The 19,899-nt window shown below is 44.2% G+C and overlaps 1 protein-coding gene across 1 annotated transcript in view; it reads left to right on the forward strand.

The window, feature by feature from the left end:
* The window catches only part of SEMA3A (semaphorin 3A), a 314,016-nt gene that overhangs the window by 284,937 nt on the left and 9,180 nt on the right, over positions 1 to 19,899 (forward strand). The window contains exons 13-15 of the mRNA XM_084811846.1: positions 4,703 to 4,744; positions 8,864 to 9,021; positions 12,974 to 13,041. Of these exons, the coding sequence (XP_084667972.1) occupies positions 4,703 to 4,744; positions 8,864 to 9,021; positions 12,974 to 13,041 (268 nt within the window). The remainder of the gene's footprint in view (positions 1 to 4,702; positions 4,745 to 8,863; positions 9,022 to 12,973; positions 13,042 to 19,899) is intronic.

Here is a 19,899-nt window from a genome sequence, read left to right on the forward strand (position 1 = left end):
TATTGTGGAAGAGTCCAATGAACCTTCCTAATGAGCTTGTCAATTAGAGACTCGGGCACTAGCCAAAATAAACCATGGAGCTTTCCATGCCAGTTGTCAGCTAATAACAAAAAATTATATTGCTGACATCTTTTTTGTTCACTGGAACTGTAAAACCAATAGATACGGCTGTTTGCAATTTACAGTGAAAATCATCTGTACATTTGAAGGCCTCTCCGCCTGTCTTCTCCACACAAAAATATACAAAATTAATTCTACATACGGGCAGATGACATTCAGACAAAGGCATTGTGAAAGGTCTATTTTCAGATGTGAGGGGTTTCTGTGACATGCCAATTAAAACTAATTTTGATCAAGTACACAATACGCCTGTCTGGAGGCCAGTATTGATGTGATGTTAGAAACTGATTTCCATGGCATTATTTATTTATTTAAACGATTTTGATCCTGTGCTATACAGGGGCATATGGAAAATGAGAAGATGGAAACAAAATTGTTCTGAAGTAGGGCTGTACTGCTGATTAATCAGCCTGATTCATGAAATAAACATTATAAAAGTGCCCCACCATCAATCATGGATTATTTTGATGTGTTTACAAAAGTCTTAGAAGAAGCATTCTCTCATCTCTCTCATTCAGCAAGGAAGGCCTCTTCTAAGACAGTGCTTGCTGCAACAGGTGCAAGCATTAACCAAAAACAAAGGAACTATGTCATTCCCCCCCCCCAAAAAAAAAAAACACCCCGGGCCAGGAAAGGGCTGAGGCTCAACAGCAGAGCACATGCTTGGCATGCAAATGGTCCCAGGTTAATTTATGGCATCCCCAGGTAGGGCAGGGAAAGACTCCTGTCCGAAACCTTGAGAAATCCGCTGCAACATAGGCAGTACAGTAACAGAACTTGATCAGCCACAGGTCTGACTCAATATCAAGCAGGTTCCCGTATTTCATCAGAATCATTTTTTTTATTTAGCTGCAAATGTATGCAGATGTAGTCAATTAGGGCGCAGTCCTATTGGGATCGTCGGCCACCTCCGAATGCACTGTCCTATGCACAGCATGCAGGGGATCCTCTCCTCCACACGCCACCCATCCTGCTTTTGTGGCTAGATGGCCGATCTTGGCTGTCTAGCCAGGGCGCGTCAGCACAGGAAGGGGAAATGCTGTGCAGTGCGTAGGAAGCCACGTAAGCGGCTTCCGCAGTCTCCTCCCCTCTCTGACCCCAGGAGTGCCCCTTATTTGCCCACCCCATGCTTCATTTTTGAGTGCAGAGACCAGCGAGAACTGCACCGCCTACGAGGTGGCAGGGGAGGGGGCAAGGAACGCAGTTCCAGGCAATGGCGGTTGGAGTACTGCTTCCGACTTCGGTTCCCAGGACCCAAGAAATCCTATGGCCCCCTAGACACTCTAGCGGCCATAGGATTGCTCTCCCCATCCATTAAAACCCATATAATTAATTGGCTGGGATCTCCTTAATCAAGTGACAACAGCCACTTGACCTGATCCAGGGATTCCTTCAGCACTCATCTATTAAGCTCTTCCCCCTGTCCAGGGAACAGTAGTCTACCCAGTGAGGCAGTTGGAGCTATATTTTTGTTGCCATTTATTTCACCCTACCTCGCATTGCCATTATTAGATCTTTTTGCCCTGTGAATAGACACCACATTATCTGGGCAATATTTCATAGAATTATTTACTTTCCTCATTCTGTGCTTTAGATAGAAAGTCAAGCGTGCATGTGAATGAATCACTGACCAAGGGACCTGTGTACCTTGCTGCCAGGCTCTGTTTAATTCTGCAGTGGGGTTCTGAGCCTTTGATTTTAAACAAGAAATAAATGGCAAGCTATGTGATGAAATCGCAAGTTTAGAGTAGCTGCTGGCCTCTGTTGGCTTGCTCTTTTATATGCAGCAGTACTTATACTCTACATATAATACAAAGTAATCTAGGGCAGCCGGCTGTTATTTCACAAGCTCCTTCCACAAATGAAAGAGAATTGATGCCCCATCAGGCACCCTTTTAAGCCAAACTACCTTGATTTAAGTAGACAAATCAAGAGCTTACTTTCTATAACAAGAGCGGCTGTGTCTCAGTTTTCGATGGAAATCGTCTCCTGGAAGCACTTTCCTTAAACTCCAGAAGTGAAGGGCTAGGCTGCGGTGTGACATGGTATTCAGTCTGAGCACTGCCCTTGAAAATGGGATTTCCAGCTTCAGTTTTAGGGCACAAAAATACTTTTTTTCTGTCTAAACATGCATAAGATTGCGCCCGTAGAATATTAGTGGAATGGATGTGGGGTGAGTGCGGAGCTAGGACAGGTCCTGGTAAAACCATATAAGGGACATATTGCAGAGGGAGCAGTGTAGAGAGCCAGCATGGTGTAGTGGCGAGAGTGCTGGACTGGGAGTTGGGAGATCTGGGTTCTAGTCCCCACTCGGCCATGGAAGCTCACTGGGTGACTTGGGGACAGTCACAGACTCTCAGCCCCACCCACCTCACAGGGTTGTTGTTGTGAGGATAAAATGGAGGAGGAGAAAGATTATGTATGCCATCTTGGGTTCCTTAAGGAGGAAAAAGGCATGATATAAATGTAATTAATAATAATAATATGTGAATGCTGTCATCTTTTTCCTTTTCGCCCTTGATCAAATCCTGTCCCTTTGCACCAAACAGCATAATGTTGTTGTTTTTAAAGTCTGCCACATTTTAAAAAGCTGTCTGGCAACTGAGAGTAGGGAGGCCTACTGAAGGGGAGGGAGGAAACCTTGGGAAGCACATAGGTCTGTTTGGGAGCATTGCTAGGCACTTAAAAGATTTGGGGCCTGGGCCCATAGGACGCAACTCTGCATAAAATCGGCATATGCTACATATGCAAATTTAGAAATAATGATTAGGATGTATATAAATTGTATAGGACACAAAGCCAGCCAATTAATGTCTCATCCAAATCATCTCAAATAAAATAAATGCTTCAATTAATTTGCACCCTGACCCAGATAATCCCAAACCAATTGGAAACCAATGGATTTTTTTTTTTCCTAAGCTTACTTACCATGCAAAGGAAGATGTTCTGGGAGAGTTAACTCTTCCCTCCCCTGGCTACAATCCTCCTTGAAAATTGCCCCCTGCATAGAAATTAAGCGGATGGGGGAAAGAAAACTTCCACTGGCACCAGTGGAAACTTAGGGCTCCATAGAATAGTTCCAGGACCCTGGGAATACAGTTGGGGCCCGGGATCCAATAGCCCTGAATTAGCAATGCCCCTAGGTCTAGTATATGGCTGTTCTTAAGGTTTGCAGCCAAGGCCTTCCCTCTTCAGTGTACTCACTTGGATTTCAGTTCAGCCTTGCTGTAGAGGACCTGCTCCTCCAACGCTGAAGTGAGCTGAGCTGATACTTCAGTTCATAGTCATACAGGTTTTCAGCCCTTGCACATTCTCTCTATGTGTGCATAACGGCAACCTATGACAGTCATTAGAAGAGGCATCGCAACTCCTCCAGTCCCTAGCCACATGGAACACTTTGCACATGTGACTGAAAATGCACACACCAGGCTGTTCAGCATGACCAAGACTTCCTTATCAGCTAACTTAAAATATGTTGCCCTTATTTTCACTGCAGGTGCAGATGGAGTTGGGGGTGTTTTTAAGTGCCAAAGGAATTAGTCCTATATAGAAATCTGATCTGAAATTTCAATGTAACCCATCACTTTTGAGTTTTCACATATCCCAGGGGTGAATGGATCTAATTTTCTGTCACCAAAGAATGAATTTAACAGCCGGAGTTGCAATACGCCAATACGCTTTTCATTTAGAATTCCATCTAAACTGGAGGCATTCCAGATGTATTACGCTGATAACAAATGCCTTTTTAACCTGATTTGTGTGGTGTCTCCCTGAACAGCTGAGCAAACATTTTCGGGGTAACCTGTAATTGATGCCTTCCAATACCAAGTGTAATAACCCATTTGCAACAGAGTGGATGCATGCTTAGCGTCCACTGAGCCATATCCAGTTCTCCAGTGGGATCAGTGAGGGATCCATTGTGAAAGCTTGACGGGAACTATGTGAATGTACCTGGATCGAAACTGAAGCAACATTAGGACACTGGAAGACAATGGGATGACATTTAACACTTGGGACAGAGCTACACAGTAAAACTCAACATGTAGGTCCTACCAAAAACAGCAGCCCTGGACCGAGTTCTCTACTCCCCACCACCACTGCCCCTCCAATGCAGTTTGGCACACTTACTCATGTTATGGTGACATAATCATGGCATGCATTTCCCTGTCCCCACCCGTAGCAGCATATGCTGTGGTGCAAAAGACACACAGGGCAGCCTGGTTAGCTTCAGTGCAATGCTAAACTATGGTTAAAACTGACAAAGGACGGGAGAGAGTGTTTCTACTGGAAAGAGGATGGAGGTGTAAATTCTGACGCAAACCACGCTTTGCAGGGAGCTGGTATTGCATCTGCCTCAGACTTCCATTTAAAAAAAAAAAAATGCTTGATTGATTCTTCTGTTGCGTTTCAACATACACAATTGCACAGGCACAAATGTATTTGAATGCATCCATAGCAACAGTAATGTTCCAGTGCAGAAGTCAGGAAGAACCATCATTTACGAGATACCCAGTTCTCATCCACTTAAGAAAAGCAGCTATTTAAAGCACGTTTGATTTTTCAGTATAATTCTCTTTTCCAGGAACCCACAGCTATTTCGGCAATGAAGATTTCCACAAAGCAGGTACTGTACACACAACCTCGAGACTCTTAAATATTTATTGGGCCCTGGATTTCAGAGATCTTAACTTGGCTCACTGAATGGGTATGGATGCCAGCTCCATCCCGTTCCTTTTCATAAATGTTTCTGGTTTCTCACAGAGAATCTGACAGGCGAGAAAGAGAGAAAGTCCTTATTTGTGCTTTGCTGGTGATGAAGCAGGAAGGCAACGAAATGCTTGTGTATTCTCTGAAACAAACATCCTTATTGCTAAATCTAGAGATGTCATATCACCAGGAGTCACTGGTTCTGGGTAGTTGTGAGGGGCAATTCCCTATTCTCCAAAGTTGGTGGCATAACTATCAAAACTTCCCTGCCTCTTCCTCCAAAAACACTGACTAAGGGTCTAACTCGGGAGCAAAGTGTGGGGCACCCTCCAGCCAAAGTTAAGCACTTGTTCAAAGTCCCAGTCACTATGGGACCTATTTACATGACTAATGGTAATATACAAATTCAGACTGGAGATGACCCCCAAATAAGGGAACCCCATTTCAACAAAAAAATGTTAAAAGAATTGGCCTACATCTGAGCAGCTTCTGATGTTCCAGAGGCTGCAGCTGGAATGTGCAGGTCCATCATGCTTCTGTTTGTTGTGTTTCTGCTGCAATGGCCGAAAGGGGGCTGGTACAGCCTGGATTGGCAAGATTTGGAGGTGCAGCAGCATGGGAATGCTAGAATCCCTGAAGCTATTCTCAGTCTTTTACCTCCCCATCCTTCAACCGAAGGGCTATTGTGGGGCAAAGGGACATGGTCAGTACATAAACACACAGGCTTTCTTAAGTCTGTAGCCATTTTTCCAGCATCCTGAGATATGTTCTCTCTTTTTGGATGAATAAGGGCCACCATACTTTGGCATGGAGCAGGGGTGCAGAACCTCAGGCCTGGGAACCAAATCCAGCCTGCCTGTAGGCCCAGTCTGGGCTTTCGGGTTCCCCAGGTAGTCATGCCCCTTCTCCCTGACCATCCATCATTTGGTGTTTTCCATTGGGGGTGGGGGGGTTATGCAGTTTCCCCCCATTGGCCCATTCTAAAAGATTGAAATGTCTCTCCTAAGACTCTTAGTTACTGGCATTAAGAACTTTGAGCTAAAATAAACTGATATTCTGGCTCGTCCCCCTTTCCCTTCAGCCCCACCCACCACTGGAATTTCCCCTCGGCTCCACCTCCCACCCACCCACCCACCCACCATAAGCTTCTCTGAAATGGTATTTGTCCCTCAGGCTGAAAGAAGAACCATGCCCCTGGTATGGAATCTTCTTACAACGGCTAGAATAAGGTGGCTAAAAAAAATGGAGGTCAATAATTGTTCCAAGCCAATGATACCCAGTCAGGCCACTGGTCTGTCTAGCACTCTGATTGGCAGTGGCTCTCCAGGGTCTCCGGCAGCTGTCTTTCTAGCCATACGAGGGGATGCAAGGGAGGAACCTGGGACCATCTGCGATCTGCATGCAAAGCAGGTGTTCTACCATTGAGCTAGTGTCTCTACCCATGGAGCAACATGCAAAAATACAAGCCCACGGGTTGGATTCAGACTTAGTCATGCTTAGAGAAGACCCACTGAAATCAGTGGCACTTAAGTGAGTCATAATTAAATTAAAGCTCATTGAGTTCAATGGGTGTCCTCTAACCATGACTACATCTGGATCAAACCCATGGTTTATTTGCTAACTTGTTTATTTGCTTTCTAGCCATACGAGGGGATGCAAGGGAGGAACCTGGGACCATCTGCGATCTGCATGCAAAGCAGGTGTTCTACCATTGAGCTAGTGTCTCTACCCATGGAGGCAACATGCAAAAATACAAGCCCACGGGTTGGATTCAGACTTACTCATGCTTAGAGAAGACCCACTGAAATCAATGGCACTTAAGTGAGTCATAATTAAATTAAAGCTCATTGACTTCAATGGGTGTCCTCTAACCATGACTACATCTGGATCAAACCCATGGTTTATTTGCTAACTTTATAATGGATCCTTTCGGGGGTGGTTTAAGTAATTAAAACAAAGTTATGGATCTTATAGGTCATTGGTATTGCTTTTGATTGAAGAGGAGTAAAGCCACCTCTGCAGCTCGAATTCTGAACAGTCCGGCTGGGAACCCCGTTGTATATTGGAAGCTTGCCTAAAATGGATGCGTTTGACATGAAATATTTTGTTTGGGGCCGCTTCCCTCTCACATTTTATCACCTAAAACAACAAGGGGGTGGGTGAGATTTAAAAGAATGTGCTATTATAGAGAAAACTATTTTGAAAACAAAGCTGTCAAGTTTTAAATATATGTATGTTCATATGGTACCAGAATGCTCTGCTTTTGATTATTTTTACAAGTACATTCTTTTTAAGGGAACCGATTACATGTATAATGAACCATGCCTTTAAGTACAACTTCTCGATCAAAGGCCTCTTTATGTATTCAGGAGGGATTACAAATCTCCCTGATCCTTTGGAAAACAAATTCACAATATTAAAGTTCTCTCTCCAGCACAGAGAGCCCAAGTTATTCATGCAAAGTGAAGCCTCTAACGTGTCAGTCTAGCCTTGAGTGAAGAGAAGAAAAACCAAGACACATTTGTGATGCACCGTGACAAGCTTCTGGCATGGCATCCTAGTATAAAGGCATTTTTGAGAGCATGTTGATTCCTGATTCTAGAACACTCCCGGCTTCACGGCTTAAATGCATTGTTCTTTGTATTCTGTGAAGTTGAGAATTAGTTGAATTAAGTGATGCACTTTATGCCCCATGCAGAGAGCAAAAGATTACAATCAAATCAGCTGTCCAAAACTCATCCTTTGGCTAAAACAGAGCTGCCCCCTCCCCACTAAACTGAACAGAAGAACCCTGCAGAAGAACTTAGGGATGTACGAAACCCCTTTACCTGGAGTCCACGGGGGGTCCACGGGCGGGAGGCAATCCGTTCCCCCCCCCCAGAATCCTTGCCGGCTGGCTCTGCTCCGCAGCAAGTCCACAGAGCTGCCGGCCGGCTCCGGCCGCTGGCGGACTTCCGGCCGCTAGGACACAAATGGCATTCGGCGTAGCGGTGGCCATTTGCATCCCTGCTCTTTGCCGTGATAGGCTACTTAAATCTTTACATAGCCTATCATGGCAAAGAGCAGGGACGCAAATGGCATAGTGGACACTATTTGCATCCCTGCTCTTTGCCGTGGTAGGCTACTTAAATATTTACGGCAGAGAATGGACCGGACTGGCCGGTGGCAGGTAGGATCCATTCTGGGGCAACTTTGCAGGGCGGAGGAGGTGGGTGGTCCATTCCGCCACGGAATCCAGGGAGCCGGATTCTTTAGAATCTGGCCTCATTGGAGTCCATGGTGGAATTCTCTAACATCCCTAGAAGAACTATGAGAGCACTGGAGTACTCACAGACCTCTGGTTTTCCTCACACACTGGAGGTAACTATTGGAGCCAAATGGATTCCCATTTGATCAGGGGCTTCCAGATGCATCTTGCTGAGTCATCTTCAGGATATACACGGTAGTATCCAATGTTGTCCCGGCTTTAATGCTAATCACATTGTGCTAGCATAAACGAACGCTCATACAGCTTAACAAGCGCAATGGGACAGGATGGCAATTTGCCACTGGTGGCAACAAATGGCCGCTTCTTCCCATCGCGCTAGTCACGTTGCGCAAGTATTCATTCATGCTACCAAAACATCATTACTGCTAGTGCCAGGATAATGTTGGATACTAACATTGCCCATGATGTTTGCAAAGCCCTTGGCGCATGGGCATCCTGATCCCATAAGTCCACATTAGTTCCATTTGAACAAAAAATGCAACACTGCAAGAAGAGATGCATAAATATTACAAGATGTGGCAGCAGAACCCCTTTATTTGGATATGACAAGATATGGCAGAAAGCAGAACCATCAGTCCAACGCGTTAATCCAAATGATGTGTCTGGATAAAAAGATTTCACTTTTTGGTGACATTTTTTTTTTTTGTGGTGGCCAGAGTTGGCCATAGATACATGAGCATAATTATGCCTTTTGCATATATGCCTTTGGAATGAAGCATAACTGCCTTCCATTTTTCTCTCCATCTCACCCACCCCACCCTAAAATAGCAACAGCTCTACATAGGCTCAGCTGCTGGAGTTTCACAGCTTCCCTTGCACCGCTGCGATGTCTATGGGAAAGCATGTGCAGAGTGCTGCCTTGCTAGAGACCCGTATTGTGCCTGGGATGGTTCCTCATGCTCTCGTTACTTCCCCACCGCTAAGAGGTAAGGATGGCTTTCAATATCTGCTCCACTGCTCCTCAGTGTCCTAGCTGATGGTTTCAAACACTACCCTAATATAGCTGAGACTGTACTGAGTGCATGAGTATAAGAGGTGCCTTGCTAGATAAGACCAATGGCCCAGTGCCCAGCATTCAGTTTCTGATAGTGGCCATCCACTGGAAGCTCAGAAGCAGGGCATGGCGGTCCCAGCTTTGCCCATTCATTCCCAGGGTTTGGTACTGAGGGATAAATTGCTTCTGTACACAGAGGGTCCATTTAGCTATCACACCTAATAGCTATCAATAGACCTATCCTCCAGGAATTTGTTAATGACCATTTCTTTTTAAGTCAATTCAGCTAATAGTGAAATTTTAAATAGCTGAATGGTTGGATATTTAGCTGTGCTCTTTTAAAAAAAAAAAACTTTCTATTTCACTCACTACTCTCTTTACACTTTGGTACATCCAAACCATAATACACATCAGATATCAATAAACCTGCAATCTAACACTAATCATTATGGCATTAAAACAGCAGCAGTTAAAACAAAACTGAGCCCCATCTATATTCTAATAAATTTAGGCCTTTTCCTACACTGATGTGAAGGATTGGATCCAGAGTAAGGGTGCAATCCTATGCATGTTAAGACAGAAAAAAGTCCTACAGCTCCCAGCATTCCCCAGCCAGCCCTGTTGGAAGCTGTAGGACATTTTTCTGTCTAAATATGCATAGGATTGTGCCCTAAGTAAGTTAGGCACGCCTTAGTCCCATCGAACTCAATTGACAAGTCAGTCATGGCTAATTTCATTCCCATTCAAAACAAAGGTAGTCATGTTGGCCATAACCAAATTTCCCAAATCCATATTAGGGTAATACCATTCTTTATTAGGCCAACCAAAAGATCACAAAAATGTGCAAGCCTTTGAGACCTCCTGATCTCTTCATCAGGCAAGCTGTTACAAAAGGCAGGTAGGGTGAGGGGGGGAAACAGACTTGATGTTGAAGTCTTGGCTGTCTGTATGATCACAATCCTGCGATGGAATGTGGGAGGAAGGGCCTGCAAACATTCAAATAAGGCTTTAACAGGTAATGAGATGGTTTCAAGGTTCACCTGGAGCTGCCCTGAGGGCTGCTGGGAGGAAGGATGGGAGGGGTGGGAGGAAGAAAGGCAGAAAAGCTTCATCCTCCATTTCTGAAAATTTGAAATCTACCTGTTTACTCAGGACTGTCTCCATCTTGGGTGAAAGACACAGGATCCTTTAGCAGTGGAACAGAGAAAATAGGCAGTCTTTATATTAACAAAGCTAGAAATGTTTTTAAACACTGTACTAGGTAAAATTAAAAAATACAAGCCAAATTCGGTAGCTTTACCTAGTAGTTGGAGGGGATGAACTCTCAGAGAATGAAACCCCAGCTCCAGGTGGTATAAAAGCCTTTTTTCCTACAGGGTAGGCTCCCGGGAATAACTTAGTGTGGATCCAACCCAATATGTCTTTATTCTCTTCTCACGAATGCATTTTGGGGCCTTTATGAATGGGGGATTTCTTTTAGACTTTGATCAAGTTAATTCAACTCTCTTGGGGGAAAGGGGAGAAGTATAGCTGAACACAACAGATACTGGGGGCTATAAACAAGTGTGGGGGGTTTTCTGAGTCTTTGACTTTTGCTAATGTGATTTCAGGATCTGAAATTCCATCATTGTTCAGCCACCTAATCCTCTTTTCTTCCCCCCGCCACTTGCCTGACTTCTCATTCCATCAATGTTTCTTTTCTTCTCCAAGTGAAGTGTTCAGCATCTAACAACATCTTTGCTTGCCCTGTTCTTTTCTTCTGCTCTGAAGCATCCCTTTTTTATGGATTGTACTGGGGTTTTGTGCCACTGCTGTTTTGGTACAAAGGAAACAGACAAAGTGAACGTAACAGCAACAATCTGAACAGGAACAGCCTATTCCAAATGTGTTTGTTTTCTATAAAATGCTTTTTAAAAAGCCACAGAACCTTATGAAAGCGAAGTAAGACAGATCCAATAGAAGTTATGTCACTTGAAGCAATGTTGCTGTGACTATGATGAGATTTTGGGAATTACTCAGACTACTACCTTGACTTTTGAACGTACCAAATTGTAATGTTCTGACCAACGCACATATAATACGTCCAATTTTGGGAGAAGTTTCGTTGCAGATGATTTAGCTTTTGTTTTAACGGAGCAACTAAGGTTAACTTTATGCTTTGTTGTTGTTCAGTCGTTAAGTCGTATCCGACTCTTCGTGACCCCATGGACCATAGCACGCCAGGCCTTCCTGTCCTCCGCTTTCTCCCGAAGTGTGCTCAAGTTCATATTCATTGCATTGGTGATGCTACCTAGCCATCCCATCCTCTGCCATCCCCTTCTCCTTTTGCCTTCAATCTTTCCCAGCATCAGGGTCTTTTCCAGGGAGTTTTCTCTTCGCATTAGGTGGCCAAAATATTTGAGCTTCTGCTTCAGTATCTGTCCTTCCAATGAGCAGTCAGGGTTGATTTCCTTTAGGATGGACTGATTTGACCTCCTTGAAGACCAGGGGACTCGTAAGAGTCTTCTCCAGCACCACAGTTCGAAAGCATCAATTCTTCGGCACGCAGCCTTCCTTATAGTCCAGCTCTCACAGCCATACGTTGCTACTGGGAAAACCATAGCTTTGATTAGATGGACCTTTGTTGGCAAGGTGATGTCTCTGCTTCTTACTATGCTGTCTAGGTTTGCCATAGCTTTCCTCCCAAGGAGCAAGTGTCTTTTAATTTCATGGCTACAGTCACCGTCTGCAGTGAACTTGGAGCCCAAGAAAATAAAATATGTCACCTCTTCCATTTCTTCCCCTTCTATATGCCAGGAAGTGATGGGGCCAGATGCCATGATCTTCGTTTTTTTAATGTTGAGTTTCAAACCAGCTTTTGCACTCTCCTATTTCACCCTCAACAAGAGGCTCTTTAGATCCTCTTCGCTTTCTGCCATTAGGGTGGTATCGTCTGCGTATCTGAGGTTGTTGATAATTCTCCCGGCAATCTTCAGAGACATTAGGAAAAGATTGTAGCTCGGCACCATTCTATCTATACTCCAAATGTATATTTCCCCCTAGAATCCTGGGACTTGTGGTTCTGGGAATTTTCTGTTAGAAATAGAATAGAACTACAGTTCTTGAATAAGTATTGTACCATTTTAAGTCTAGACTCCAGAGCGTCAATATGCGACTGAATCTCTGGTGGACAAACCAGATGATTTGAAGAACCTGGGCTAACTAAAACCTGACTAATCTTACTTTCTCAAAGAAGATGTGGCATTTGAGATTTACTGTATATTTAAGAAAGCTAAATGACTGGAGCTACCTTGAGTGCATGTTGAACTCTCATTGATCCAAATGCCTACAAATGAGACTTTTAATGTAGTCATAATCAATACACACTAGAGGCCCTTGCACAGATTATGCTCAGTGACAACAATGTAATATATGCTTGCTGGGGTTGGAAGTTGACCTCTGAATGCAAAGACATTGACAAAAATGGTTTATAATGTTGTTCACAAAAGTAATTAACCAATTCCTCCAAACTCCTTTATCTTTGGCATACTGTTGGGTCACATAACCAAGTATCCTAGAGTTGCCATATTCTTCTTTTAATGACCATGTTCCTGTGCCTTTATCTGACTGACATGAAGAAATTTAGCAGGTGAAACTTCTCCAACAGTGCTCTTTGGACTGGGAAAACAATATTACTTTGAGTCAGGCTGCTCTCTGGACCACAAAAGCACTCTAGAGTATTTTTGTCTTTGGGGGTTTTTTTATTTTACGTTGACACAAAGTCAGTGAATGAATGCAATGAACTTTTAATGGGAAGTTTTAATATATTTCTTTTAGACCCACTAGACAACAAGATGCCCACAGTGGTGAACATTTATCAGGTTTTTCTAATATATTTCTTTTAGACGCACTAGACGACAAGATATCCGAAATGGTGACCCTCTTACCCATTGCTCTGACCTACAGCTTCATGGTAAGTTATGGCTTGTTATATAAAGGAGCACCGTCCTCATCCACAAAGGACAGGGTTGGAACTGGAATGTGGACACTGGACTTAAACTTTCAGCTATTGCAAACCTACTCCCTCTCACCTATAACAGCCTGATCCTTTGAATGCTTACTTAGAAGGATGTCCAACTGAGATCAAAAGGGCTTATTTCCAAGTAAATGCTTATCTGATTCTAGCCTAAGGCTGCAAACTTAGAAACACTTATCTAGGATAAAGTGAACAGAATGCTGGACTAGATGGACCTTTGGTCTGATCCTGCATGGCTCTTCTTATGTTCTTATGTTCCTACTTATTGTATATAATAGGACTTACTTCTGAGTAGATATGCACAGGATTGCACTGTGAGTGACAGCACATTGTCACCCTATAATTCTATGTTATAACAGGGATTAGGACTTAGTTTTCCCAGATCAGTTTGCACATTTACTCAGGAATATGTCCACTAAATTCAGGAATATTCTTTACTTTATAAATCCAGAAAATCCTATGCATGTCTGGGAATACTCCCCTTGAACTCAGTGGTACTTACTTCCAAGCAAATATGCATAGATAGGATTGGCTTGTGCATCAGCTCTCTTGAAACAGATTGTATGTAGTCATGTGCTTTGAGTTTCAACTTTTCATGCTGGAAGAACAAATAACCTTCAGAAATCTTTTCTGTGTTTTGTTCACAAGACCAAAAACCTGTCCCTGCTACTCAAGACATTCTATATGCTTTCGAGCCATCTGATTTCTCTGTCTCAGACTAGCCTTGTCCATCCTGGCACCCTTCCAGATATTTTAGACTACAGATTCCATAAGCCCCAGCCACCATGTCCAATGGTTGGGCTAATGGGAGTTGTAGTCCAAAACCTCTGGAAGGCATCAGGTTGGAGAATGTGGGGTTAGAGTGATTTTCAGCCTAAGGTCAGGCAATATTTTCGACACACTTTGTTTTGTTCAACCATTGCACTCATTAAAAATAAGCCCTCGCACAAGAGGAGCAAGTACTTTTTATAGACCACAACAGTGGTGTGATCTACAGTGCATCCCTGCAGGCAGAAGGTTCCCGGATCAACCCCAGCATCTCCATTTAAAAGCAAGGCTGGGAAATACCCAGTGGAGGATGGTGGCTCCAATTTCGGTGGGCTGTGTCAAGGGCTCCTTGGCAGCCTCTCTCAGTCTAATCCAGTAGCCAAGCCCAGACACAGACAAAGGGATTCTTTTCAAAGCTTTATTCCTCTTTTACAACTTAACAACTCTACTGTTAGCAACTAGCTATGAGCAGCAGAGTACTTATGCCCTCAGTTGGAACAGTTGGTCCCCATCTGAAGGAGAGTCACTGGCAGACCCTGAACTTATGGGCTAGGAAGAGTCCCTCCCCTTTTCCCTTGGATCCTCTGGGTGCAACCGTTGTTTGAGCGCCAACCGGGCACTACGCCTCCTTTCTGCGCCCTCCATTTGGCGCCGCTCTCTGCATTGGCATCGTGCATCCAGCAAGTCTTCTTCCCGCGCTTTCTCACTCCTGGGACTGCTATCTATGCCAGGAATGCCAGTGGAAGGAATCTCTGCCACCTGTTGGCCCTGGGAAGGGTGAGCGCGCTCCTCTCCCAGGAGCAGCTGCTCTTCCTCAGAATCAGAACTACTCTGGGATTCTATGGGCTCAGTGTCCACACTGACAGGCTGTGAATCTATTCTGGGCTTCAGTCAGAAGCAGCCAGCAGCACTCTAGAGGAGCTATCCAAGATGCAGAACCCTATCCACAACATATAGGATTCTGGTCCATATTGCCCAGTGCTGCCTGCTACTCTGTGATGGCGGCAGCTTTAGGGATGTTAGAGAATTCCGCCATGGACTCCCTCAGAATCCATGGCAGAATGGACCACCCACCTCCTTTAGAGTGCTGACTGGTTTCTGCCTGAAACTCAGAGTAGATGAACAGCCTCACCAAAACTGGAGCCACCAGCTTCCACTGCATGGCACTTGGGAAATACGAAACCCCCTTACCTGGAGACCGCGGGGGGGCCACAGGGGTGGGAGGTGATCCATCCCTCCCCCCCAGAATCCTCGCCGGCCGGCTCCGCTCCGTGGCGAGTCTGCGGAGCCACTGGCCAGCTCCGGCCTCTGGCAGACTTCCGGCCGCTGCCAGTCTGCGGATGCAAATGGCACCCGGCGTAGCAGATGCCATTTGCGTCCCTGATCTTTGCCGTGATAGGCTACGTAAATCTTTACGTAGCCTATCACGGCAAACAGAAGGGACATAAATGGCATCTGCTACGGCGGACGCCATTTTCATCTGCAGACCGGCAGCGGACAGCAGCGGACAGACCGGACCCGGCCAGTGACAGGTAGGATCCGTTCCGGGACAACTTTGTGGGGTGGCAGAGGTGGGTGGTCCATTCCGCCACGGATTCTGAGGGAGTCCATGGCGGAATTCTCTAACATCCCTAAAGCTGCCGCCATCACAGAGTAGCAGGCAGCACTGGGCAATATGGACCTGAAGTTTGGCTCAGCATATATGGCAGCCTTTGTATGTTCTCAGGCTTCGTTGCCCAACCTTTAATCATGTGTGTTGAACTTGTATCTAGAGAAGTGACAGCTCTCAAAGCAGATGGACTGAATGCTACAATCATACAGTCCTGTATGGAGGAAGGAATGTACTGGCCCATCACCCTCCAAGCAATATAGGGAGTCTTAAAAACCAGTTCCGATATGTTGTTGGCACCCTGAGCCATATCTAGAGATGCTAGAGAAATTCAAGATGGATTAAAATGAGCTAGGATTTCTAAGAATCCAACCTGCGGAATCTGCTGCGGAGCGCCCCCCCCCCTCCCCCAGGCCCTGCGGAGTCCATAGACTTTCGGATGATTTTTTTCTGTTCCCGAAATATACGCATATAAATCCATAGAAATATACGTACATTTCTGCTGAGGAAATGTTGAATGGAATGGGGGACAATACACTAAATGTTACATACTGACGGAAATTATGTCAATACTTGCATAAATATTTACGTAATTATTTCTGTATTTTTCCTCATGACCAAAAAAAAAAAATTCACATCCGTCTGTGGGCGGATGATGGAATGAAAGGCACCTGACAATCCGCAAAACACAGACGGGGCGGATTTAACACAGTCCGTACATCCCTAGATATCAAATTACTTACTGCACAATCCTGTACATGTCTACTCAGAAATGAGTCCCACTGAGTTCAATGAGGCTCACTCCCAGGCAAGTGGGTATAGGATCAGAGCCTAAGTGTTGCGAGTTGGTAAAGATTAACGATTAAAGAAAACCACTGGAATTGGTTCCACCAAGCTGTTTTCCATACTGCATATAACATTTATAGTGGTACTTGTCTCTCTTCATGTTGCCTGTATTTGGGCCGTTAAATGCCTTTTTAAATAGTTATTTGTTCGCTGATTTATTAATGATGTGGCATTTAAAATGCCAAATCCAGACATGGGATGACACATAAGCCATTTCTCCCAGTTCACCAATTACACCTTCACATTCCATTTACAATACAGCAGTGAGAAATTCGGCTTTTGATCCGTGCAAGTACACTTATGCAGCACTGCCCTCTACTGTAGAGATGCAGTCATTGCCAGTTTAAGCTAATCAAAATGACTAACTTGGATCTTCCTTGAAAGCAGGGATGTCTCAAGTGGGAGTCCATGGCCATCATGAGACCTTCCCACTTACAGGTGTTCGGGGGGTTTCGGTGTATGTGTGTGTGTGTGTGTGTGCCGGGGGGAGATCTCAATAAATGCACATCTTCTTCCGTTGTCATTTCATACGTCTTCCCCTCAAGGTAGCAATTTGATCTGAATGTTACAATTTCTCAAAATGTGTTGTTCCTAGGAAAGGACAACACTTTCCTCACAAACCACAGTCATTGCTTTGTGAGAGGTTGTGTGAAATATGGTATCATGAATATATTATTCCTTCTCGGTTTTGTTTCATTATGTAATTAGTGAGGAGCTATGCAACCTGCTCCTTCACGTCCTCAAGATTTTTAAATTAAGATGTTACTGAAGAGCTTAAATGATTATACATATATAACATACATCTAGAGCATTACCACACCTCCCATTTCTCTCTAACCCTCCCCACTTCACCCCCCTCTAAAGTGGAATCACGGTGGACATGTTATCAAATGTTAAGCATAAGAACATAAGATGAGCCCTGCTGGACCAGACCAAGGGTTCCTCTAGTCCAGCATTCTGTTCACACAGTGGCCAACCAGCTGTCAACGGGAAACCCACAAGCAGGACATGAGTGCAACATCACCCTCCCGCCCGTGTTCTCCAGCAACTGCTATACATAGGCTCACTGCCTCTGGTACTGGAGTTGGCATAGAGCATTCAGGACTAGGAGCCATTGATAGCCTTCTCCTCCCTGAATTTGTCCAATCCCCTTTTAAAGCCATCCAAATCAATGGCCATCACTACATCTGGTGGAAATGAGTTCCACAGTTTTACTATGTGCTGTGTGAAGCACAAGTGAGACTGTACAGACAATTAACAGCTGACGTCACCATAGTAGAATAGACTGAGGGAAACACCTTATGATATGACCCTTTCACAATTTCTCTTTCCCCAATGTCCAACCCCTGGACTTTCCAGTGTTGCATGGTGGAAGCCAAAGGAATGGAAGAGGAAAGGAGAAGAAAAGTACGGACATGCACACGTGGCTTCTGCCTCGCAAAGGCTGTTTGTTCCAGGGCTACCTCCTCCATCATTTCTGCCACCCATTTCTCATGGTGTGGTATAAATTTGCCTTTCCATTGACGCAGGATTATGTGTTTGGCAACTAGCAGTCGGTGCTCACTGCTTTTATTATTTTCAAGTGCACAAAAACACTATTCCGATAACATTTCTTTACAATAGCCTTCCAAGTAATTAATCAGTGTACACCCTTTAACAACAAAGAGCTGCAATATGTTTTCCTTTTCACACCCTTTCAGTTAGTTTCAATTTTGTTTTTATTTACTTAAAGTATTTCTTTTAACCCACTTTTCCACAGTTCAGAAGGCTGACACAAACATGTAAAAATAAAGTTCAAAATAAAATATGCAAGTTTTTTTTTTAAGGGTTAGTTTTTCCACTTGAAGTGTTTTTTTCCACCACTTCCAGTTCATATGTAATTATCGTTACGTATCCTGAGAGAGTATTGCTTTCGAACTGTGGTGCTGGAGAAGACTCTTACGAGTCCCCTGGACTGCAAGGAGGTCAAATCAGTCAATCCTAAAGGAAATCAACCCTGAGTGCTCATTGGAAGGACAGATACTGAAGCTGAAGCTCAAATATTTTGGCCACCTAATGCAAAGAGAATACTCCCTGGAAAAGACCCTGATGCTGGGAAGGATTGAAGGCAAAAGGAGAAGGGGACAGCAGAGGATGAGATGGCTAAATAGTATCACCGATGCAATGAATATGGACTTGAGCACACTCCGGGACAGCGCAGGACAGGAAGGCCTGGCGTGCTGTGGTCCACGGGGTCACGAAGAGTCGGACACGACTTAATGACTGAACAACAACAACATCCTGAGAGAGAGGGAACTGGTGCAGTATTCCAATATCTTGCAGACTCATGTCTGCAATTACATATTGCTGCTGAACAGCTCTAAAGGAGGTTGGAGAAGATTTTAGGGGGAGAGATGGTAGGTAGGAGGTAAGGATGGGTGAACATCTGTTCCTAACCCATGTCACTTTCACATTTGTCTATCTATAAGTCTGTTTCATCCCATTTCTGCATTAAGCTATATTTTTTAAAGAATGCATTTAAATATCTATTTAAATATGTATTTTGTATGCATTTCCTCTCAAAATACACATTTCTGAACACGTTCTCTCTCAAAATACACAATGCTGATACATTTTTTAAGCAGAGAATGGTGTACAAATTTGTGGATATCTAAGGCCACATTCCTATGCATGTTTAGACAGAAAAAAGAAAAAGGGGAATTCTGGGAATTGTAGGACTCTTTTCTGTCTAAACGTGTATAGGATTGCACCTCAAGTCCTGATGGGCACAGTAATCCAGATGTGCAGACCAGGTCAGTTTGTATTGGAATTTGCAAACATCCAATTCCTCAAACATCTGAAATGGAATGGAGATTCTAAGGCCTTGTTCCTCCTGCCATATCCCCCCACCATCTCCCCCACCCCTGGCATTTTTCTCTTAGCCTGACTTGTTTCCAGCCTCAGATACAAGCTAGGAGAAATGCTGCAGGAGGCAGGAAGAAGCAGTTGGCTGAGGTAGTTCACCATCCCTTCCATCTACTGCTTTGTGTACAGCTGTTCACTGCAAGCTGCAAACACTAAGCTCTGCCACCTTAAATCTAGTTCTGCCCTTAGAAATTAAGCTATCTATTTTTCCTATTGATTCCCCAATCCCTCACCCAATAGATTAAGCTTCTCAGCTTACATTAAAAGTGTCTCTGCTCATTCCCTTATATAGATAGCATTCCATGAACAGGTTGGAAACCAGAAATCACAATCCAGAGAGAAGCAAATCTGAGCAATTTGTTTCCTATTTGTTTAGTATCTGTGGATCATTTGATCTTTCGTTTCTAAGCGTTGGGTGGCAAGAATTCCTTTCATTTGCCCCTACTTGGGCTTCACTGGCTAAATGTCATTAAGGTAAAAAATCTATGATTACTGTGTCAACATAAAAGCAATTGGTATGCGTGCTTTTTATCCTCTTGGCCTGGCAGTTTAGCAAACAGGTTTTATTTGTCAGATTAGTACAGAGCTAACATGATAGAAGCTTTGTGAATTCAAACAAGATTTGACAATGGATTGCACTGCATGGGGCTTTTGGTAACCCATCCTTC

This window comes from Heloderma suspectum, chromosome 7 (assembly GCF_057233095.1).
Source record: "Heloderma suspectum isolate Gila_16-S chromosome 7, 16-S_ref, whole genome shotgun sequence".
NCBI classification, from domain to species: Eukaryota; Metazoa; Chordata; class Lepidosauria; order Squamata; family Helodermatidae; genus Heloderma; species Heloderma suspectum.